At 41.1% G+C, this 23,776-nt stretch overlaps 2 protein-coding genes across 7 annotated transcripts in view; one reads left to right on the top strand and one right to left on the bottom strand.

The window, feature by feature from the left end:
- Positions 1–488: 488 nt before the first annotated feature.
- Positions 489–17,701, top strand: ubn2a (ubinuclein 2a). Of its 2 annotated transcripts, XM_067497533.1 has the most exons (17): positions 489–1,149; positions 1,978–2,085; positions 2,455–2,556; positions 3,371–3,481; positions 4,467–4,570; positions 6,084–6,636; positions 7,577–7,647; positions 8,031–8,160; positions 8,842–8,948; positions 9,059–9,169; positions 9,843–9,986; positions 10,323–10,373; positions 10,495–10,537; positions 11,014–12,513; positions 12,605–12,812; positions 13,922–13,990; positions 14,957–17,701. In XM_067497533.1, exons 1-17 carry the CDS (start codon positions 847–849, stop codon positions 15,001–15,003), a joined length of 3,762 nt encoding a protein of 1,253 aa, XP_067353634.1. In that variant the 5' UTR covers positions 489–846; the 3' UTR covers positions 15,004–17,701. The 2 variants fall into 2 exon arrangements, with proteins under 2 accessions (XP_067353634.1, XP_067353636.1); XM_067497535.1 differs by lacking the exon at positions 13,922–13,990.
- An 896-nt stretch (positions 17,702–18,597) lies between these two features.
- Positions 18,598–23,776, bottom strand: part of LOC137123575 (myosin-10-like) — a 43,447-nt gene continuing 38,268 nt past the window's right edge. For all 5 annotated transcript variants that reach the window (XM_067497532.1, XM_067497529.1, XM_067497530.1 and 2 more), the window contains 7 exons: positions 23,621–23,709; positions 23,235–23,358; positions 22,961–23,050; positions 22,491–22,609; positions 22,233–22,341; positions 21,968–22,140; positions 18,598–21,361 (listed from right to left, as the gene is read on the bottom strand). In XM_067497532.1, the coding sequence (XP_067353633.1) occupies positions 21,217–21,361; positions 21,968–22,140; positions 22,233–22,341; positions 22,491–22,609; positions 22,961–23,050; positions 23,235–23,358; positions 23,621–23,709 (849 nt within the window). In that variant the 3' untranslated portion in view covers positions 18,598–21,216. The remainder of the gene's footprint in view (positions 21,362–21,967; positions 22,141–22,232; positions 22,342–22,490; positions 22,610–22,960; positions 23,051–23,234; positions 23,359–23,620; positions 23,710–23,776) is intronic.

Here is a 23,776-nt window from a genome sequence, read left to right on the forward strand (position 1 = left end):
AATGCGAATACTTTAAAAAGTATTGTGTGTGTGTGAGAGAGAGAGAGAGAAAGAGAGAGGATGAAGGGTTAACCACATTATTATTCAAACCAGAATCGATTTGAATATCTTCAGACAAATCCACAGGGGCTCTTTAGCTCCATTGTCAACAGGTGGTGATTAGTAATGGGCTGTGTTGGATGGTAATCTGAGACAGACAGTCGTCGGGCTTCTCTTTAGGACTTTATGTTCGTGAGCTTGAGCCTTTGTCGGAAGAAACTCATGGTTCAGCGCTTTCCCGAACACACAGACAAAGGTGACTTCAGATAAAAAGCTTTGGAGGTGCAGCCGTGAATCGACGCACGCAGCTCCGCCATCCTACCCTCCTCTCTCGGTAAAGGTCACAGTAGTACTGAACGTGGAGGTATTGTCGCCTGCTGTGACAGGCTGGGGTAGGGTCGGGGCACGCGCTGATTGGACATCATGGCCCCCACCCCCCCTCCCTCCTCTCCGCGTGTCGCGATGCTTCCGTCTTGTTCTTACGCGCATGCGTAGCGACCTCTCTCTTCTGATATTTTATTTACTCCCGAAACCCAAGATGGCTTCTGTGAATGTCTCGGTCCCATAGTAGATTGAGGATGCGAGTAGCTGCGGAAAAAACAACTTTTCCCCGACCGTCGCATCCCAGGGAGTTCATATTGTACGGTGCGGAGGAGGCGCTAACGTCCGTGTAAGCAACGAGCAGCCGTCGGAGCTTCGCGAAACCTTCTTCAATCCACCAATTTGGAGTAGTTTCGCGAAGTAGCTCTTCTCTTCGCTGTCGCTGTCTGTCCGGAGCGAGGTTCAGGCAGGCAGGCAGCTCATCAAATGGCCGAACCTAGAAAAGTACAATTTGTCACCCTCTCGGCCTTCGCAGCTGGAGCAGCCGCGGAGTCTAGGAAACGCCGGCTGGAGGATGAGGCCGACTTCAACTTCGGTGGAGCCGGGGAGGTCGACACAGCGACCGGGGCAGGAGGTGCTGCCAGCGACGGTCGTCTCGGCAAAAGCAGCGACAAGGACAAGGCAGGAGCCGAGAAGAGGGTGACTGTGCGGCTCAACCTGCCTCTGTCCGAGCCTGACGACCGCTCGTCTGCCGAATTTAATTACGGAGAACTCATCCAAAACCTCCAGGTAGGATCCCGCAGTTTAACTAACATTACCGAGCCTGAGAGTGGGGCTGGGGTTAATTTTATTGCCCGTGGAAGTGTTTGTGTGGACTTGTTATGGCTAAGTAAGGGGAGAGAGAGAGAGAGCACCTTGTCCTTAGCGTGGTTGAAACTGACCATTAAGCGCGACTCAACATAAAAACCAGCTGCAGTTTTTGGCCACTCATCAGCCAGTCCACTCTGTGAGCTTTCCAACTTCAGCTGCTCTAACACGGCTTCGCGACACCCCCTATTTTTGCACATGTCGAAATAAAGCTGATCGTGTGCCGCTACCTGTGTCCCCTTCACTCAGGCTTGCCCAGCAACAGCCCAGTCACACAGCCATTACAGCACTTGGAAATGCCACATGCAGTTTGGCCCTCTGGCTGCGGGCTGTGATAGATGAGAGAGCATTGCTGATGGAAGTACCAGGATGTAGCATGGGAGCAAGGCAAATGTCACAGCTGAGAGATCAAAGTGAAGCTCTCCCAGTTTTGATCCTGAAGAGTTTGGGCTTTTATTTCTGAGTGAAAAAAGTTATGAACTATTTTGTAATTTGCAGCCACAGATTGATTACATCATTCTTGTTTAAATCAAAAACAAGAAATTGCAAGCAGCATGTTTCAAATGTTTTGTTTTTTTATATATTAAGTTATTATAAGTTAGCCTTCATTAATGTTATTATACATTTTACTAAATTCACTTTTATCAGATTTTAACACATGGTCATGTACAAGATGTACAAGTTATTAAATGTCCAGTGCTGCTCATTCCTGTTGATCCCAATATTTTCATTTTCAATATTTTTATTCAGGTAAAATCTAATTGTCCTGCAGCCCACAATAATGATGACCCCTTCAACAATGAGGATAGAGAGCGGCTTCAGGTGGAGGCCCTGGCAAAAAAGTTTGAAAATAAATATGTAAGTTATTAGATTTTAATCTCTGCATTTTTTTCTGAACTGTAATTAGTTTGTACATGTTGACTCGCATATATGGTAATAAAAAAATCCTGTAAACTGTATTTTGAAGCCAACCTTAAATGTTTTATAAACTTAGCCAATCCATCAGTCAGGTGTGTGTGTGTGTGTGTGTGTGTGTGTGTGTGTGTGTGTGTGTGTGTGTGTGTTTGATGATCACATGTCCTGAAAACACAGCCACATGGACAAAGTGAGGAAATGTTGTCCATCCTTATTCCATAATGGGGCCAATTGATGTTTTAAAAACAAATTTGAATAATTTCCATGTGTATTAAAACTTTATTATTTGGGATTGTTTGTTTAATATTTTAGGGTAATGCAGGAAAGAAGAAGAGGAAAGACAGAATGCAAGATTTAATTGATATAGGCTTTGGCTATGATGAGACAGACCCCTTTATCGACAACTCAGAAGCCGTAAGTATCCCTTACTTTATTAATAATGAGGTGATGTTCCCCTTATTTTTTTATAAGATGTCAATTTGATTTAGTCAGATGTTTTTATAATAACAATGTACATTGCTTCCTTTCCTTCTTTATTATCTACTGATTTATTTGCTGTCTTCATCACATTCCTGAACTGCTGTTCTCTTGTTTTGTTGAGGTAGACATTCTTCTTCTGTAGTTAAATATTTTTTTTGTGCCTTGATGGTTCAACACAGTACATCCAGCAGCATTTCTAAAGATAGACACTTATCCCTTATTATAGCAAACATTACAGTTTTCTAAAATTGTCCCTATTACTCATGAACCTATACATGCTCCTTGTGTCCACACAGGGCTGTGTCATTGTTTTTGTTTGACAATGTTTGTTGCTCAGTATTGAGAGGATGTATCTCTCTCTCTCTGACTGTAATAGCTGGAATTATGTTCTTTATATGGCTAATCTGCCATTATGATATTTGTTTTTTGTTTTGGTAGCTGTCCCCACTGCACTCTCAAACTGGCACCACCTGTTTGACCCCTTTTTGTTTTGATATGGAAAATTGGAGAAATTGTTTCATCTGTGGCCTACGGAATTGTAATTCTTTTTATTGATTTATTTATTTTTGGGCACAGCATGTCACCCATTTTTACTCGCCAACAGAAGAGTGCAGGCTGCTTTGTAAAATGTAAAACCATTATCATTCACTAAATAAGGTTTAAATTCTACAGATAGAAAATGATTTATTGTTTTTACCATTCCTGTGAGCTTATTGCACCAACTGTCTTGTGTTGTTATTTTTCTCAGTATGATGAGCTGGTGCCTGCCTCTTTGACCACAAAGCTGGGGGGATTTTACATCAACACAGGCACGTTGCAGTTCAGAGCAGCCTCTGACTCTGAGGGAGAAGAGGACAAGGTGAGAATACTATAACATGGTCATAACAAAAATGTTAACATTGGGGGGGCTGCATGATCATGTCGATTCTGAGGATAAAAATTATGTCTAAGCAAACATGGACATTTTTTTTGGTTAATTTATGTGATATTGTGGGAGAGAGTGTATGAAATCACAGAAGATGATCAAGTAAAATGATCAGCATAGAAAATTTCTAAACTTGGTTTAATTGTGGTCCATGGAGGTAAATGGCAAAAATGCAGGAATCCAATTAACCAGGCAACATTCTGTAGCTGTAAAAAATTAAAAAAACAATTCGTTTTACCCATGCTAGTGTCAGGGCTCTAAGGGTAAAAGTTTGACACCTCATCAATCAATTGGCACATATCTTTTTACAGATTGTCACAGTTGGCAGCAGCTGAATCCTAATTGCTGCGGTGATCCTCTGACATTTCCCGACTTTGCTAATTACACTAATTTAAGGTGGTGCACATGTTGAACTTTAAACCTTTGTAACATTAATGTGTTGGCATGTTTACTGAAATCTCTCAACGGATTTCTGTGGCCTCACAGAGCTGTGTGGTTGTACACACTGTCCCCAGTCAGGCAAAACGTCACTATGAACTTGTCCAGAGAATTATGATGCTTTTTCAGTTGCGCATAACCAATAACATCCTGGATGAAATTTGTGTAATATGTTTTCATTAAGAAGATACAGTTATTACAAGCTTTCTCCTTCCATGGTCTCTGCAGCAAACGACAAAGCAGGATGTCAACAGTCCTGATGAGGCACACAGATGTCCTCATTTCCTTAGTGATGTGATGTAGATGTTATCTTTCACCACATCAAGAGAAGTCTCTGAAGGACACACTTGGGCACGCTCTCTCTCACGCATGCACACACTGAGCCCTGTGTGTGTCCCTCAGACAGAATTGATTTTTTTGCCACTGTGCACTGTCGCCATCTGCTTATTAGAGTTAAGGTGTGCGTGTACTCTTGTTTCAGAAGGTGAATGACAACAGGGAGCAGGTGATTAGGAAGAGGAAAAAGAAGGAAGTGAATAATGTGGAAGAGAAGAACGTGAAGAAGAACAAAGTACCGAAACAAGGGTGAGTACTACCTTTCATTTGAGTAATTACCTTATTTCCTTACCATTTGACAAAGTTATTTCTCAGTACTTAAGGGATTTCTTATTACTAATTAAAAAATTAAATGAGCGGCCCAGGAATAGTTGAGCAAGCTGAAACTTTCTCTAAATTTTGTCTATAAAATAGACCTCTAAAAAACCTCTACCTCACCAACTGATTCATTACCATTGAGCCAAGCACTTAATAACATTGTCACTTTAAAATGTCAAAAATGCACAGAGACATTTATGTAAAATCTTTTCTCTAGACTGAAATGTTAACCTTTTGGATGACCACCTATGTGTAGGCCACTGTGAATATGTGATGACGCATTTGACTACTCTTTACTTTGCTAATAATCTGCCACCTTGTTTGAAATTATCCTCCTCCTGCTTTTGTGCGGTCCCTTTCATACATCTATCATAAGACAGGGATGCTGACTGCGACTTGCTCTCAGCTGCTGTGACAACTCAGCTACCTTCTAGAAAATGCTCCATTATGCACACTCAGATAGGCTGAATACTCCCAACATGCCACCATTCTAAACACAACTTCTAAAAATGGCAGCAGCTATTGCCATTGTGCCATTATGAAAAGTGTGTATGTGTGTATCTGTGTGTCTGCTCTTTCACAGCACACTGCAGGTTAATCCCTTAGAATCCCCAAAGCTTCAAGCTCTTCCCACATTTCTTAGTTGTCTTTGTCAGCGTGTGTCAAGGCCCCAGGTTGCCAGTGAAAATGTCACTTGCTATATTTGTAGTTTTGGATTTTTAAGGTCAGCTGGTGGATTTGTTGAGATTTTACAAAAATCACAAGTGTAGCCTGGTTTCAGGTCTCGGAATAGCTGCCCACATCTCAGATCAACCCATTGACAGCTGTATCTAGGAGCTGGAGAAACAGTTACCTAATCAATGCTTAGAAAGTGAGATTAAGAATGAGAACATAATTTTCCTACATGACTTGCTTTTTAGATTAATAAAAAATGGCTAGAGCTAATGAAATCTTATATCTTGAAGAACAATGCATGACCCTTGTCTACTATACTATGCATTATTCATTGCAGGGTCACCACCCTGGAGAAGCCAAGAAAGCATTATCTTGGCATGTTGACAAGACAGATCCATAACTTGATTAAGACTAAAGAAATGGTATAAGACATCTCCCTAAAAGAAACTGAATAACATTAAGACTTGAGTATGTTTACATGCATACTAGGATCCTGCTTGTAACTGTTTTTAGAGTATAATTTTATCTTGGTTTTTAAGGAATTTGATAAGGGTTTGTTCTGTTTTTAGCAAGCCTGGATATCCTTGTGGAATCAAAAGACAGCTCCACACAGACAATAGAACAGATATTGTTTTTATTCAGGGAGAATAATGTTTTCATGCAAATGTCCTATTTTTAATTAACTAGGATGAAATACAAATGCTGTCCAAAGGCAAAAAATGCAGATAATATTTTGCTAAATACAAGCCATGTTTTCTGTTTTCTTCAGAGTGACTGCTCTCAATCTTCATCGACCAGAGAAGAAGAAGAGGAAGAAGCTGATGAAGGACTCACTATACCTGGCTGCCATGCTCCGCCGGTTCACCCGGGAGAAGGAAGATATGAGGAAAAGAAACCCCAGTATGGCTCACCCAGGCCTGGCCAGAGGTTTAGTGAACAAGTCCCACACCGCTAATGCAACGAATCACCCGTTGGCCTCTAACTCCACCCACCTGCCTGGCAACACATCCACCAACGACCTCTCCCTGGCCGACCTCAGCTCAGACCCTGCCGTGATGTCGCTGCTGGGCTCTGCCAGTGAGAAGGAGCTGCAGGATCTTTTAGGTGACCTGGACTTCAGCTTGTTGGATAATGACCAGCAGCACGCCATGGTGACAGCCAGAGAGAATGGCATTCTGGGAGTCGGTGTTCCGACTTATAAAACGGCAGGAGGAGGGGGCCAAGGACGAGGCCTGGGGTCTTCCAGCGGACTGTTTTCTCCACCCGTGCTGCCTGATGGGCTGCCTGCTCCTCTTATTAAACGCATCGAGGACCTGCGGGCGGTGAGTCAGCTTCAGCGTGACTGTGGGTGGCTGTGGTTACTGGTGAAGCCTCTCTACTGATGTTAACACAAATGGCAATCAGCCGAGAATGTGGAACATAATGTTTGTTATTGTTTAGATCAACAAAAATAGTGTCTTTGGCTCCGAGCAGAACCCTGACAGGCTAAAACAGCCTGGTTGGCATCACTGCCTCTATCTTAGAGCCACAGAGTTGATATGTAGCAGAAAAATATCTTTCTCGATGCTGGTGAAAATGCAAAGAGGCAGAGAGAGATGATTGAAAACGACGATTCAAGTGAACGTGATGAAGCGAAGAGAAAATAATTTGAGGATTTTGCTTCCAATAATAACATATTGGGAAACTGTGAGAAACATTAAGGAGAATTTTCGGTCATTAAAGCAAGCATCCCTTTGCCTGAACTGTAGGTCAGCCAGACTGTACAGAATCCTATTCAAATATACCAAATCGTTTATGAAAACACCACGAGCTGTAAACATAAACCTTTTGTAGGTCATAAATAACTGTGGAAAAAAACAAGATAAAATGCATTTTGCACCCTGATATCATGGGGAGATAGTTACTTATCACAACTTTGCATAAACATCTTGCTCTTACAGATCAGGGGATTGACAGTACCTGTGAACAGCATGTGGATTTAGCAGTAGTTTAATTTCTCAATACATGCTAAAATAAGTATAAACTGCTATCAAAACATCCACAAACAATCTAAACCAAACAGGTGAGGTGTTACAGCAACATTAGAGATTTATGGTTAAATCTAGATCCAGGTGAAGGTCATTACCAGGCAGTGTGAGGAGAATTAAGGGAGGGTGTTTCTGTCAGTACAGTCCTTAGAGTCTCAGCAAAAAAGATATATGGGGATGTATTTGTACTGTATGGAGCTGTGTTGTTTGCTGACTCAACCTTTTTCTCCCACAGGCCTCTCGGCAGTTTGATCAAGAGGGCAGGAAGAAATTTTTCACCCTGGACATGAATAACATTCTCCTGGAGTGAGTAGGACAGCTTTTAAATCACCATCAGCCAAATCCCAGCTCAATCTCTTTCTCTCTTTTCAGTCTTTCTCGCTCATTTTCAGCAGATTTCCCTTGCTGCCTCTCCTGCAGTCTTTTAAGTGTTTTTACTCTGTCTCTTATTGTCTGTGTTAATGGTATGCTGCTCATTTTCATTCCCCTCTTTCCCCCGAATCTGTTTCTGTTCATCGTTCTTACATTTCTGTCCTACTGCCCTGTAACATTGTCCTTCACTCTTCAATCTCTCCCTTGTCCTAAATCTCTTTATACCACTATCCTTTTTCCTTCTCAACTTCCCTCCCCTTTTTCTTCTATTCCTTGTCTATTTTAAAATCTGAACTCCCTCCTCTTTCTCCTCTCAGTATTGAGCTACAGGTCCAGGAGCAGCCGCCTGAGGTGCGTTCAGACATCTACACACACATGGAGGCCTTTGTGCCATGCAACAAAGAAGCCCTCCTCAAACGCCTGAAGAAGCTCAGCCTTAACATTCAGGTAAGGGAAGTTTAACTGTGAAGGAAGTGGAAAAATTATCTTGCATTGATCTTAAAAGAAATCTTTCCTGCTTACTCAATGTTCACTAAAAGCCAGATTCAGGAAGTGCAAAAAAGCCTTGTGACATGTGCACTAAATTAATCTGGGAATCTTGTTTGTTCTCATCAAAACACTCAATAACCTGGAAAGTGGAAGTCAAAAAAATAACTGAGCAGAGCAAAGTCAAGCTGCAGAAATTGCCAGACCCTAACAATTTAATCAATATCATACAAAACTGAAAGTATCACAGCATCAATTTCCAAAAAAATGTTGCAAAATGCAAAAAACAAAACTTAAAATGTGCAGTGAATAAATACTAAAATATTCAGTTTTAATGAAAAAATAGACAAACACTGATCAGGCATAACATTATGACCACCTGTGCATTTTAATGCAATCTAATACACTAGCTCTGCCATACTTTTACAAGGTTATAATTTCTCAGCTATTAGGTTGAAATTTTCAGAAAGATTATAATTCTACATTATTGAGGTAAAGGTGGGTTGTGGAGTCGCACTGGAGTGAATTATAAGAAGAGGTCTTTGTAATGTTTTGGCCACATCCTTTTATTTTAAATAAGGTAACTTTTTTACTGTGTATCTCGCTCTGTTCCTAATACACCCATCTCTTGCTCTGTGTCAGGATGACCGACTGCGGACACCACTGTTGAAGCTAAAGCTGGCTGTGTGCAGTGTGATGCCAGAGCAGATAGCTAGATATAACATGGACTGCATGGCCAAGGCTGCAAAGTAAGTAAAGCTTTTTATTTTTGTTAGTTTTAATGTAAATTCACATCAAGAATTACAAATACACTTACAAGAATATAGTTATTATAGTATGTACACTGTGTGTTTTGCAGGCAACAGTCAGAGGAGGGCGATAAGAATGGCTCAGAGGAGGAAGATGAGGAGAAACCTGGAAAAAGGGTGATAGGCCCACGGAAAAAGTTTATCTGGGATGACAAGCTCAGGTAATAATCCAGGACTGGCTTGCTGAAATAGCAAGCTGTTTTGTTTGTGTTGCTGCAGGTTTGATGTTGTATCCTCAAGTGTAATCTGTCCTATTTTGTCTTTCGTGTTGCTCTCCACAGTTGGTGACTAATCCAATAAACATAGCTTGCACAGGCCTTGAAGGTTGCTCAGAGTTGCTGAGCTGGAGAAAAACAAGGGCTCATAATTCTGGAAATGAATGAAGAAGGGAACAAATTAACCCATGAATGTTCCTTACCTAATTAGGAAAATGTGGATTAACACTTTCTATCCTGGGAAATAATCTGTGTTCAGTTAAATGTGTTTAAATACGAGTTTAGGATTTTAACCTACTATTTAAGAATTTTTTTATTTTAAGACTTTGAATTTAACCAAACATGACCTAATTAAAGTTATTTTAGAAGACATGATTTTTATGTCTACTTGAACGAGGAAACACTAAAATAATATAAAGAGCTATTTGTTGAGACTCGCTCACAGCTGCATCATTCAGTTTCTCATTAGTTCCCTATTTTTAAACAAGCTTTTCAACAAGTCATTATTTCCTGTCAACTCATTGAAAAATATCAGTCTCCAGTCATTATGTGCTCTGCACCTGCAGCATAACATAGAGTTTAATGAGTAGTTATTGTTAAATTGGACATTTGTGTGCAGGAACCTGCTGTGCAGCTTGGTGCGAGTAAAGCTGAGCTGCTATGAGATGGAGAACCAATGCTCTCTGTCTGTGGAGGACTACCTCAAGGCCTTCTTAGAGAATGAGGTCAAACCACTATGGCCCAAGGGCTGGATGCAGGCCAGGTCTGTTATTTTTTATTTTTGTTTTGTTTTTATTCCATTCTCATTACATTTCTCTATTTGTGAGAACAATAATCAGCATAAATGTGCTCATTGGCTAATAGTCATCTATTGTCCTTTTGGAGTGATGTTTTGAAATTAATGTGAAAAGTGACATTTACATTTTTAAACCTGGTTCCTCAATGTGGTATTAGAATATAGCTTCTCCTGTTATGGTAAATCTCCTACTTGATATCTCCAATTAATTGGATTAGGTGTATTTTTTTTAAAAATCACCCTGAGAAATTAACTTGTGCTGTGATGTTTTGTGTCTTTTAACTGCTTTATTTTTCTGCTTAGGATTCTGTTTAAAGAGAGTCTCGCTGTTCACAGTCACCTCACTGGAAATATGTAAGTATTTACTTATAAAGAGCTCATGTTTCCTGTGACTACTCTGAGATTTCTCTGACACTGACCATGAATGGCTGACCAGAAATGGGAAATGCTAAATATTTGCTATTTGTCCATACAGAGTCAAGAAGAGATTGGTACCTGGGCCAAAGGCCAAAGCCAAGGTAAGACTTTGCACTGTATAATATCTAAAAGGGTTAATTTATAGCACAGCTTTATGTATTTTGAACACATTTGTTAAACAGTCATGGCTGCTATTGTAACATTTGCTCAAATCTGAAAACTGACAAAACTGAAATGAATCCAGAGTATTTGATGTCTCCACCCTATTTAATTTCATTATTTCTATTCTGAAGGGCTGTCTGGTGTTAAAACCAGCACCCAAATCAGAGATACAAGCATAAATTAAAAAAGGCTGTTTTTTAACAAAGGCTAAGTACTAAGAAATTACCTATAGTCTAATAAAACATAAATACAATATTAGGTACATTGTGATAGCTTCAGTCATGTTACATTCACTACTCTGCTGTTATGAGCAAGGTCCTGGTTTTTAAAAAAATAAAAATAAATTTTTTTTGCTTCCACTATCAGAAGTTAGGCTTTTGTTAGTGTTGCTGACATTGTATATGTTGTTGTTTAGGAAAGTGTGTGGATTCACAAATCACCTCTCACAATGACCTCCACACCAGTTCTGCCCACCTCCACGTCTGCTCTAACCTCCAACCGCCAACCCACCTCCTCCTCAGTACCCTCAGAGCCTATCTGTCTGTCGGACTCTTTGGATGAGGATCTCACCGCTCCATCTCTAGACTCCATCTCCCATGCTCTGGCTCTGCTCAGCAATGCATCCAAGGGCCTGGGTCACTCAGACAGCCCTTTGTCACCCCCACCTTTGCAAATCCCCACCTCCTCTCCTCCCCCCGTCACCCCTCACTACCCATCTGCCTCAGTCACATCCACAGCACAACATCATTCACTGTCTAAGGTGGATTCCACTGCACCGACAGGATCTGCTGGGAACTTGCCATCAACAAAAACAACTCTACCAACCTCCTCTTCTACCTCCTCTTCCTCTTCTCCGGCGGTCTCCGCCATGGCTCGTGTGCAGGGTACAGGTCTCTCACTGGCCTCCAGGACTGCAGATGGTATGTACGGCCCAATAAAAGGGTCGGGCCCTGTAGGCCAAATCCAGAATCAGAGACATGTTACTATGGCATCACCCAATCACAGGCCAATCTCTGTCATGGGGGGGTGTGGAAAGATGCATCCACGTCCCTCTCCTTCCCCTCCGAAGCAGCGGCCTCCCCCCACGGCTTCCCCTCTGCTGCCCCCGCATCAGAAGGGCTTTGTTAGTACATCGGGGATACTGGGAACAATGGGAGCTCCTCAAGGACTGCCCAAGAGCATTGCCAAAGCCAGTGGCACCTGCAGCAATGGCAGCACAGTGAGCAACACTATCACACCTTGTTCCTCCCCATCTTCCCAGTCTCGCACCAACTCTACCTCCCACACCAGTCTGCAGTCCTTCTGTCCTCCCTCCCCAGTGGCCTCCTCACCAGCCCCCACCTCTCATACATCACACCCCTCTCAAGCAAAATCCCACACACACCACCACCAACAGCCTAACTTCATCACACCTATGCAGGTCACACTCACTAAGTCCTCCCACAGCAGCAACTCCTCTCCCATCATAAAGCTCACCCCTCGGCCTCCTGCGCCCACCCCACCCCCCTCCTCTTCCCCTTCGCCATCATCCTCACCATCACACCCACTCTCTCATCAGATAATGCCCACCCAACAGCAGCAACACCAATACTCTCCCAAAAACCCCAAGGCCTTCCGGCCCCCCTTCAGTGTATCAGGCGGAGGGCAGGTGAAGCAGACACAGGGTATCTGCACCTTTACAGGGGGCCAGAAACCTCAGTCCACTACGAGCAACAGTAGCAGCAACAAGGGATTGGTGACTTCTGTCAGCAGTCATTCAGATAAAACTCCCCCCTCACCTTCACCGTCAGTTTCGACCACTCATGGACAGAGGCAGAGGGTGGTTGGTGGAGCAAACCAAGGCGCAAAGGCAGGAAATGGCTGGGCAGCTTCAGGGACTTTCACCACATCCTCCACAACGTCACACCTCTCACAGGTAAGTTTACAAATGAACTACAATAGATGCAAGAGTCCATGGTATAAAACCTCCACATGAGCTCCCCATTTCACTGCTTCCTTCTCTGCAGGTTTCAACTGCAAGCTCTCCTCTTCTGGGCAGCCCCTCCACGTTGCCACTGGGGTTTGGGATGTTGGGAGGTCTGGTGCCCGTCTCGCTGCCGTTCCAGTTCCCACCGTTGCTCAACTTTAACCCTCCTGGAGCCCCAGGGGCCACTGGCATGGGCTCAGCCCCCAGCTCCAACTCAGGATACCCCCTAGCACAGAGTGACTTGATGGGTGAGTGTTTTTTTTGCTTAAAATCTCTGTCAATAAAGAAGGAACATTTGTAACATTTGTTTTAAGCCAGTAAAATTAAAAAAAGAGAGGAAAAATCAATAATGTTAGACACTCTTACAGTTTTCTTTCTTACAGCAAATAGTGCATTTTAGTGCCTTTGCAACTGTTTTCAGCTGCAGATTGATCCATGTTTGCTGCTATAAGTGAGTGTTGTCGGCAGCAGGATGGTGTGTGTGGGATTGACTCAAACAACAGGAACCTTGTAATGATTGAACAGCCAGTGCAGCTGTTCAGTAATGTTTTGACTGACTGGTCTATGGCACAAAGCAATAACATTGATCAGGGTTTGGTCACTGAAATAATACTTAACAAGGAACATTCATTCTTTGTTTTGGGATTTTTGGAATTTGTTGACAATAACAAACCTAGAACATGTAATTTTTAAACCATTAACCTTGGGGATTTTTTTTTACACAGTTTAAAATGAATAAGCAAAACTAGGGGTTCCAGAATTAGTGGGTAAAAAATATAAATTGTAATTTAGAATATTGCAGATTAGTAATCATTTACATAACTTGTGAAAGTACAATGTTTTACTCAAAACAAAAAGAAGCAGACCAGATTAGATGGTCTTTAGAAGAAACTGGCAGAAAAAGCATTTTTAAAGAACTGTTTAGATTTAGACAGAATGTTAAGCTGTTTATTTTTATAGAATTTGTAAAGCTATGTGACTAATCAGTTAATTATTTGCTGCAGACCTTTAAACAATACATGTGTGGAGTTTTAATCAAACTCTACATGTATGTTGACTATGCAAGTGTGTGTGCCAGCAGTACCTCCACTGTGCCTGCTGTGCTCAACATCCCTCGCTGTGACCCTCTGACCCTACCTCAATTTTTTGTTTTTGTCTACCTCCTTTCTTCTCTTTATCTTTTTGTCTCATCTCAACGTTTTGTACTTGAATGCCTTGCTTCCCTTTGATCCTCTGCTCTATTTTGTTGCCCATTCCTGTTTCCCCTCTTTTGTCTGTCATCTTTCAAATATCCCCTTATTGTTGTTGTTGCCTTTCTCCCTCTCATCTGTCCACCCCTCCTTCCATCTCTCCTCAGATCTGTATAAGAGTCTCCAGTCAGGGTCGCAGGCTGCCCTACCTCCTCACTTGCAGCTTGCTTTCTCAGGTAATCTGCATTCCTCCTCCTCCTCCTCTCCATCCTCCCTCTCTCTCTCCGTCTGTCTGTGTCAATTCGACCCATCATCCACTGTTCAGCTGCTGTTTTCTGTAACCTTCTGCTTGCCTCAGTATATTTAGTATGCTCCTGGTTTGTACTCTGTAACTGTAGCACGGTATAAGCATGTTGTAAAGATACTGAAGTTATACTGAAGATATAGCTTGTGTGTGTGTGTATCTATGTCTACACACACACACACACACACACACACACTTAATAAAATAAATATTTTTGGTAGTTTGCAGAACACATAGCAAAGTTCAGTTTTATCCTGTGTTGTACAGATGGTTCTTTGATTTGAGAGCAGCAGTCTGATTAATTTGGAAATGTTCTGTGTGATATGGCTTTCATTTTATTATTATACTTTTTTTCACTATGTGTGATACTCTTGTCAACACTCCTTTTGGAGTGGATTCATTCATCTGTAAACAGACTTAAAATTTAGTACAGTCTTACCTTGATTAAAGACAAACAGGTCAAAGAACCATCAGGTGCAGCCTGATGAGAAGCAGCAGGAGCAGCAGCCTGTTGACCAGTTCACTGTGTGATGAACCTCAAACTCTACACTGAGTGTTATAATTATGTTAGTTAGCATCTCAGATAACAGAATACTGTCTTTCTGCAGCTTGATTTGTTGCTTGATAACTGCAGATTAAATAAATAATAGTGTAAGGACAGCGAATTGTTTGATAAAACACACTTGCTGTAGCACCTCCTGCAGGTTATACTTAAAACCCTGATCCATACAGGAACGATTTAAGTTGGTGAAGTGTGACAACTCAGTGAGTAGAAAACAAGTTTCAACCAGTTGGCCATGAGCTGCTCCCTCAGGTTGTTGGATGTCTGACAGGAGAGATGATTTATTATCATCATGATTTTCAGAAGCTGTATAAAAGTGTTGTCCTTTCCATTCAGATGCGAACCAAAGCCAGGGCGGAGACATAAAGCGAAAATCCCATTGACCAATAACAGCCTCCTGGACACATCCACCAATATATATCTTCACTTGGACTGACTGACATGATCATGTGGCATGAGGGGCTGGGGCTCCACTGCCTCTTCTAAAATGGACCTAAAGAAGAATCAGTTTATCCTCACTACAACTGATGAGTTAATTTAACTGTATTTTCTGCTGAACCGGGTATGAGAACAAGACAGAGTGAATGAGGAGAACACTTATTTTTGTTCAGCTTATTTTTATTTTTGTCAAGATGTTTACATATGACCGACCTTGATCACTGTGGATTGATTGTGAGCGAGGTGGTGGTACAGAGGAGAGTAGTAGTACGCTACGTAATCTAATTTGTATTTAAGCTTCTGTGGAATAACAGGAAACTTGTTCTTGCAGTACAAAACAGAAAAAAAGAAACAGACTGAATTATTAATTATTATTTTTCTGTCTTATGTCTCAGATGTGGGAATCGTTGTGTCTGTAGAAATTTTATTGTTGGTCACCTCTGCTACCACAAATGACTGTTAAGTAGTAGCTTAAATTAATATTGATAAATTATTTGTAATTTACACAGGGACAATAACGTGTACGCGTGTGTGAGAGAGTCAGAGGGAGAGTGAGAGTTGTGAGGTGGATTTGAGTGTGTGTATGTACATAAAAAAAAAAATCACAATATACTGTTAATTTCTTTTCCAGATTATTCTGTATGAATGGATAAGGACATGTATCCCCTTTTCACAATAATGGGAGCGTGTATGTTTGATGCCCCTCTCTTGCTCAGTGTGTTTTTGGTGCTGTTTAATCACACTGGACCTTTTCTGGAAAAAAGACTTGAATTGAAAAAGTTTTGGGCTCCTCTTGTGGAGAGAGGAGTCACTTGTGAGAGAGGGGGGGAACGTCAAGATTGTAGCCTACTTGAATTTTACTTTATTTTATTTTTGGAGAGTTAAGATTTTTCATTTACTTTCTCTGCTTATTGACTCGAACCAATTTAATATAACACCACGCCTTAGTTTGTATTGAAAAAGTATGAAAAAGATCTATGCAGGACTGTAAAACGCTTAATGCAAAAGTGCAAGTCGTCGCTTGGCTTTCAACCTCTACTCAACTTGTCAGTGCATTTCTGGAGTTGTGAATGTTTGTTGATGTTAAGTCACTTGAGACTCCTTTTCTTTTGGTGTGTGTTCAGACAGAATGCAAAGCGACTCTTAACTGTGGCATGATGTTAAAGCAAGTAGTTGGACTACTGGTGCGAACTGGCACTAGAGAGATGAAAAAGTCATCCTTAAGTATTTGCAATGCTATATTCACGCAATGCTGTCAAAATGGGAGAAACAGGAAAAGCTTTTTTTCCCTCCCCACTTGGGGGCATTCACAGCTTACACCTTATTTACACCTGAATCGATTGGTCAGCAGGGCGAGGCCAACGTCAAACATTTCTGAAGCACAGATTTCTGTACAGCTGCAAAAAAAAAAAAAAAAACGGAAACAACGTTGAATACTCTAGATTTGTCATTCAATTTTGTTTAATTTAAAACTACTGTGTATAACTTTGGATTCAAAACTTAATGAGAGATGCTGTTAATTCCTCCTTTAAAATCAACTGTGTTGTTTTCAAAAAGGTTTGAGCAGTGTATGCCCTTCTAATCAATGAGAGATCTTCTATTCATTTCTGCTTTAATTAGTAATTTCATACCTAATTGTTATAACGTGAAAATAACTAATATCTGAAGGCCTGTGCAGAGAGTGGTGGAGCATAGTGGAGCAGGAAGAGAGTCCCATACTAGCACAAGTTTAAAGGATGCCTTCACTTGCTTCTTTTGGTTTTGGGTAGTAAATGTAAACAAATGGCATTAAAATTTTCTCTGCTTCCCTATATTAAAATATCTCTATACTTCTAGATAAAAGAAGTCATCCTTTAAGTTGTTAACTGTAGCTCCACCTTTTTAGAAATTCTCATATATTCAGATCTACAAATTAGCAGTGTTGTGTTGTTTTTCCTATTTTTCAGAGCTCGCATAGATGGAGCATTATTTCAGATGTTTTTTAATTTTGCTACAAACACACATACTCACACGATTAGAAGTTTAAACTAGTTTCTGCTGAGTTGGGCGGGAAAACATGCGCACTCCCTCAGTTACCCTGGCTGTGTCCGTTATTAGCTAGCTTGAAGCTAATGTTTGCACACTCCGCACGTTTTTTTTTTTTTTTGCAGGAAGAAACGGTCAAACAATCAAAATTGGCCTTGAAGTTTGCCTTGCTGTCTGTCTGAACACTGTTATAGAGAACTTCTTCCCACAGCTCAATACCTCTGTCAACAAAACTGTTCTTCCTGAGTCTCCAGCTCCTTGTCCTCCTCCGTGCGTGTCTGACTGACCGGGGGCACCAAGAATGACGCCAAAGATTGTTCCTGTAGCTCTCCATGATGGGGTGTTGCTGGTCAGTGTGTGTTTGTATGACGCTGTGTGGTATTACTTTTTCTGACATTTTCCCACAACTGTAAACCCATGAGTGTCAAGGTGTGGTCCTTCAGGATGTCATTGTGAAGTCATGTGACAGGAGCAGTGGGTGACATCTTATAAATTGTGATTTTCTTCTGGAGGTGTGGGAGGATAAAAATGACATTTCGTGGTTAACTGGTTACTTAATTTGGTCTTTTGTAGATTATTTTTGTGTGTCTACTATAAAATTAAAACAGGTGGTTTTCATGACTGTTGTATGTTATCTGTGAACAGATGTTCCTTCCTCTATCGTTTACAAAGCTGGTAAGCCCCTGCTCATACTTTTGAACTGGATTTGATGTGGTTTCTTTGGGGGGGTGGGGGTTGTTGATGAATACTTATATTTATTTTCTTCAGTAGTACCAACAGAAAGACTTTAAAGACAGAAAGACTTTAAAGCCATTCTTTAATGGCTTTGACAGAACCTAGGTTTTCACCTTGGAACCATCTCACTGAAATGGCTTTAAAGGAACAAACTGGGCCCCAGGTTTTCAGGTAAGGCATGTTCCTGCATCTGTATTTGGTCCAACCAAATGCTCACACTGTTTGTTTAACCACGATCTAACCCATGCAGGTTAGCTCTGTAGTCGGAACACACGGAAAAACTGGTGATTTATATTTCTGTCTGTCTGTGTCTCTGGCACTCAGCCCTAAAGCTGTTTCCTACTTGTGCTAAAAAGAACTGAAAACTCCCTTAAAAATCCCTTAATTGGTAACTTCCTGAAGGTGAGGGATGTGTCTGCAAACAAAGGTCATAGACTGCTGACAATATTGTGGCATTGTGGTAAATAGCTTTTTTTTCCCTGATAGTTGATGCTTCATTAATGTTTCTAGGGCTTATCAGCTTGACCAAAGGCCTTCCCAAATCCTTACCCTCACTTATGGTTCAGCTCTGCTGAAATGATTACTTCCATCTGGGTCTGCAGCCATCACATTAGCAGTTGGTCAGTTACTTGCAGATGCTGCTTAAATAGAGCATTTGTTAGAGATTTTTGTTTTCACTGACAGATTTAATACTTGTTAGTGATTACTCTGTTAATTGTTCTTTTATGTATCAAATGTCAGAAATATTTGACAAACTCGTTTTCAAAGCTCCAGTGACCTCTTGTGAAGTCTTGTTTAATCTGACCAAAACAGATATTTACAACAGAAAATAAAACGGATGAACTGCTAATAAGCATTTTCTGTGTACTATGAACTTTTGTTTTTAAACTAATATCTTAATGCACAACGTTACAGGCAAACTTTTAAATAATCATGTACTAACATTGGCCCAGTGTCACAAACAGCATCGCAGCTACAATGAATATGCTTTATTTTCCTTTTACAAAAACAGAAACATCTAGAAATACAAGTATACAAGAACTAATATGAGAGTATTTGTAGTTGAATGCCTGGTTGTAAACAGCCAGCTGGATAATCATAATAAAAGAGAGGAGTTTTAACTACTTGTTGATGTTAAAGCTTCTGACCGAATGAAATCCTGTACAACACTTTTTTTTTTTAAACCAAATAACTTCAGGCCTATGACTTCACCTGTGGGTTGGAACAGAGGACATAAATCTTCTACAGTTGTAGAGGGCTCTGCTTCTGATGTAGTTTATCATAATACTGATTTTGACCCAAGCACTCTAGCTAGGAGGCTATTAGGAACAGAGGTGCACAGTGGTTATGATATGAAGCACAGCAAAAAAACAAGAAAAACAAAGAAATTAAGTGTTGTATTATCTTAATGTACTCCTTTTTCCCAAGTCGGTAATTAAAATCCTTGCCCACTGATGTTCTTTCTTAGTGTCTAAGGCACTTTTAAAGAAACATACTATTAAGTGTTAACATTTGAGGAGAAGGGCAAGGGAGTCTGCTGAAGACTACCATCCTAAACAGAATATCCACAAGAAAGAAAAAGTTAACTATTTCTAGCAGACTTCACTTCACTAAAATGCCATTCAAAAGAAACGTGGACTTAAAGGGAAAGGGTTAAAACAAACAAACAAAAAAAAACAACAAAAAAAATGCATCTCCAGGCAACCTATAGATACGAAGTGCTTAATCATGTCTGTCTGATAATTTGAAGTGTCGAGATTTTAAGAACATCATGGCACAAATCTGCCCTAATTTTTTTTATGTTTCCATGTGTTTTCTATAAAGAAAATATTCGGATATTTTTTGAAAACTACAAAGAGGCTGTTTAAATCTGACCACTGTAAACCTGCCTGTTGCAGAATATCAATAGCAGCAGGGTGAGAAGTCCTTGAAACAGCACTCTTCCAACACTGTAAGCTCAACCCTTCAGGCTCACAAATTCCCCTTTAAACCTTTTAAACTCCAGCCAGTGAAGATCGTCGAAATGAATTAGTTAATAGTCAACTGGGAAACTGTGGACTGAGAAGGACATCATAATCCTCCAGTCTAATAAACTGTACCATGTGACTGGCATTTGTTTTGATCCAGATAATTTGAGTATTTCAAAATTTTTGGAAATCCTTGTTAAAGAACTTTGTTTTCAAAGATGACAGGATATTCTTTGCTCTGATCTAAAAGTAATAACACAAACTGAGGCTAGGCACAAACACTGAAAAGATGATGATAATCTATGTTTATCTAAGCTGTAACCAAAGTCACACTGAAAGCACAGACTGAGCACCACTGTAGGGCTTCCATTAGATATTTTCCCCAGTTGGGTTCCAGTTAAACCGACATCTTCCTGTGCAGTTCTGTGCATTTTCCAGCATCTTTTAATCATTTCCAGCTCAGGCTGACCCACACTGGAGGCCACTACATATAAAACAATGTTAATTTAACCTTGTGATCTGTAAGATTCCTAGTTAAAACCCAACTACACATTCTTTCATTTTAAGTTGAGATGACATGACAGAGAAAATAAAATACCCTTTTTCACAGTAACACATTTTGTCCACATTGCTGCATTGCATGTCCCGAAATCATCAGTTGTTCCTGTGGTGTTGTAGTGTAGACGTAGAACAGTCTGTACATCGGAGGGAGACTCAAGCGACAAAAGCAGCCAGTGTGTGATAGTCCAATGGCCACAGTAACCTTTGTTTTGGGCTTTTCCACTTCTAAATAGCTCAGTGTGAACACTCGAAGGAGGGAGTGCATCAACTGAGAAATGGCTTAATCACAACTAGTTAGCAGAACACTTCAAAATACCAAAGTGAAATACGTTTCCTTTTAGTCCTGCATTTCAGTATGTAGTGCATTCCCATACATTGTGTACACATGTCACAGCCTCCATCTACACCACGTTGTTTCATTTATGTAAAAGCACTTTGTACCTATGCAAATATTTCTTAACAAGCTGAGCAGATAGCTTTACGCCTGATGGGACGGGGGTTATTATGTTATGATATCGAGATGATACATGGCCAACAGGTGAGTCAGGAATAGCAGCTTGCCAGAGGAGTAAGGCAAAATTGTCTGTTTGCCCCTGGGACTCTCCACAACTGGAGGATGTACTTCAGGGGAGGGTGGTGGATTTTCCCTGCAGGGTTAACTGATACAAAAAAAGACAGGTGTACGGCCTGGGACACTCGCCCCGGCTTTACAAAAACAGCACATCGCTTCAATCATCTGTCCAGTCAGTGGTTTGAAATGAATGAAGACCATGCCGTGGCCAAGGATCTTCTAGGTCATAGGTGGATGAGGTCGAGAAAAGGAGGGGAGTGATGACAAGAATGGAAAAGTGAGGAAGAGGGTCACTATAATTACTCTGCATTGGTCGTCTGAGTCTCGTTGAAGTCGCTAGCACGGCTGTCGGCATCATCATCTGACATGTCAATGGAGGCACCATCCAGATTGAGGTTGCGGCGTCCTGAACGGCTGGAGAAACTGCTGACCGGACCCCCACGCCTGGTTAGAACAAAATGACAAAACTTAAAATCTTAAACCTTCCTTCTTCAACAGATAAATGAGAACATGAATGCTACGCCTAAACTGATACAGGGCTACAGCAGTGGTCTTCAACCCTGGTCCTCAAGGACACCTGCTCTACTTGTTTTCCCAACTACTCACTGCCTCACATGCATCAGGCGTTTTAAGTCAATCAGAAGTTAGAAGATACCAAAGCCAAACTGAATTGGTATCATCCAGTTTCTGATTGACTGAACACAAGTGATCCAGGTGATCAGCACTGGGTATAGCAGGGTTAGTTGGAAAACAAGCAGAGCAGGGGGTCCCTGAGGACTATGATTGAGAACTACTGGGCTAGAGTCAGCAGGGAACTAGATCTGCTTATCTTAACATAAAACCTGGAGCCAGCCTGTCAAAAATATACCTAGCAGAGCTGCTAAAGCTCGGTAAGTTCTCACAGATCTGGTTCATTCAAAATGTAAACATACAATTAAAAGAATGAGATGTGGTTTACACAACTTATACAATAGAAAGATGTCTTAGCATACAGCTAAAAGAAACTGTACGAGGACATTTCTAAGGGAAGATTAAGACTCCTCAAAGTACCTGAGGCGGTTCTTGAGAGAGGTGACCTCTCGGGTGAGACCCTCATTGGCTTCAGAGGCATCGTCCAGCTCCCTCTGCAGCTTCCTGCGAGAGGCATTGGCCCTAGTAGCCTCCTCTTCTGCCTCCTCAAGCTGACGCTTCAGCTGCTTCATGCGAGAGTTGGCCTTCTCCATCTGAAAGAAGTACAGACACACTGAGATAGTTTGTGGATAGTTGGTAAATAGTAATCCCAAGAAAAACTGAATCTCTCCATTCATGTTAGTACCTGCTCCTTGTACTGGTCGGCATGACGACGCTCATCCTCCACTTGCATCAGGACTTCCTTTAGTTTCTTCTCGGTGCGACGGACAGTTTTAGTGGCTGCTGCTTTTTCCCTTTACGTTTAACATAGAAAACAGAAATTTGACCAACTTCATGTAATAAAATGCTCAAATTAATTCACACAGTAACATCCAGCACCACAGATGATTTGGTGAGGTTAGAAAAAAAATGATGTTTAGTAAAAGTAGGTATGAGCACGCACTTTGTTTCCTGCTCCAGCTGTTCCTCTATCTGTAGGATCTTTGTCTCCAGTGCAGTGATGGTTGCTTTAAACTTAGACTTGACAGCTCCCTCCAGCTCTGCCAGCTTGGCTTTCAACTCCTGCATTTTTAATAAATGTTAGGATCATTAAATATGATAAGATACAAACGTTTTGTTTGATGTTTTCCCTGTGGTGTTTCCACAAAAGATGAAAACAGGATGAACAAAAAAGGGTGATGCATAAAGTCACAGTAAAGTTTAGTAAAAAATATTTTAGTCTAACAAGGACTGCAAGGCAGCAGAAACAAAGACAAAGCTCAAATAAACATTAGAAAAGCAAAGTTTCTCTTGATATTTCTTAACTTAATGTTTTTTTTAATTGGTTAACACGAGAACAGCAGAAGAAGTCTGTGTGATGTTTCCATCTGCTGTTAAATATTCATTTATTGTAATCTATTTCACAAACTATACCTTGTTCTGACGCTCCATCTGTTGACGAGCGTTCTCGCTCTTCTGTGCAGCATTACGCTCTGCAGCCAGCTCAGTGTTCAGGCTTTCCACCTGACAAAAGAGACGAGGCGAAAAAGGGAAATTGAGCCAACTGGTGTACATTCTGGGGAATCCTAACATTTTGCATAAGCTACTGGAAAACTGTGCACAAAGATGTTTGCACAGTGTCTTGCCTGGTGTTTCTTGTTGTCTTGTTTAATAATTAATACAATAACCTCTTGCGCAGACAGACTACCTGCATGTTGGTCTTTCTGAAGCGGTCATTAAGCATCTCCATGTTGCCCTGCCCCTCCTCCAGCTCCTCCTCCAGCTGGGCAATACGAGCCTCCAGCCTCCTCTTCTCCTCCAGCAACGATGACCTGACACACACACACACACACACACACACACACACACACACACACACACACACACACACACACACACACACACACACACACACACACACACACACACACACACACACACACACACACACACACACACCACTTTTCATTCTGGCTATTATCTTCTAAATTATATTAGTCTAAAGCTCCCAATCAACCTTTACTCATATGTACAAAACCTGCCATTTGTCAAATATTAGTATGAAGAGAAAATGGTTATAAAAGTGACACTGACTTTCCTGAGGCACTGTTTGAGATCTCATCAGCCAGCTCATCCCTCTCTTGTTCAGCATGTCGACGGGCCCTCTCTGATGCTGCCTGGTCCTACAAAAACACATTAAAGTCACCATGGTTTGCTTCTCATTAATTACAGCCTGCAAACATAACAATC

Source organism: Channa argus, chromosome 3 (genome assembly GCF_033026475.1).
Source record: "Channa argus isolate prfri chromosome 3, Channa argus male v1.0, whole genome shotgun sequence".
Classification (NCBI taxonomy): domain Eukaryota; kingdom Metazoa; phylum Chordata; class Actinopteri; order Anabantiformes; family Channidae; genus Channa; species Channa argus.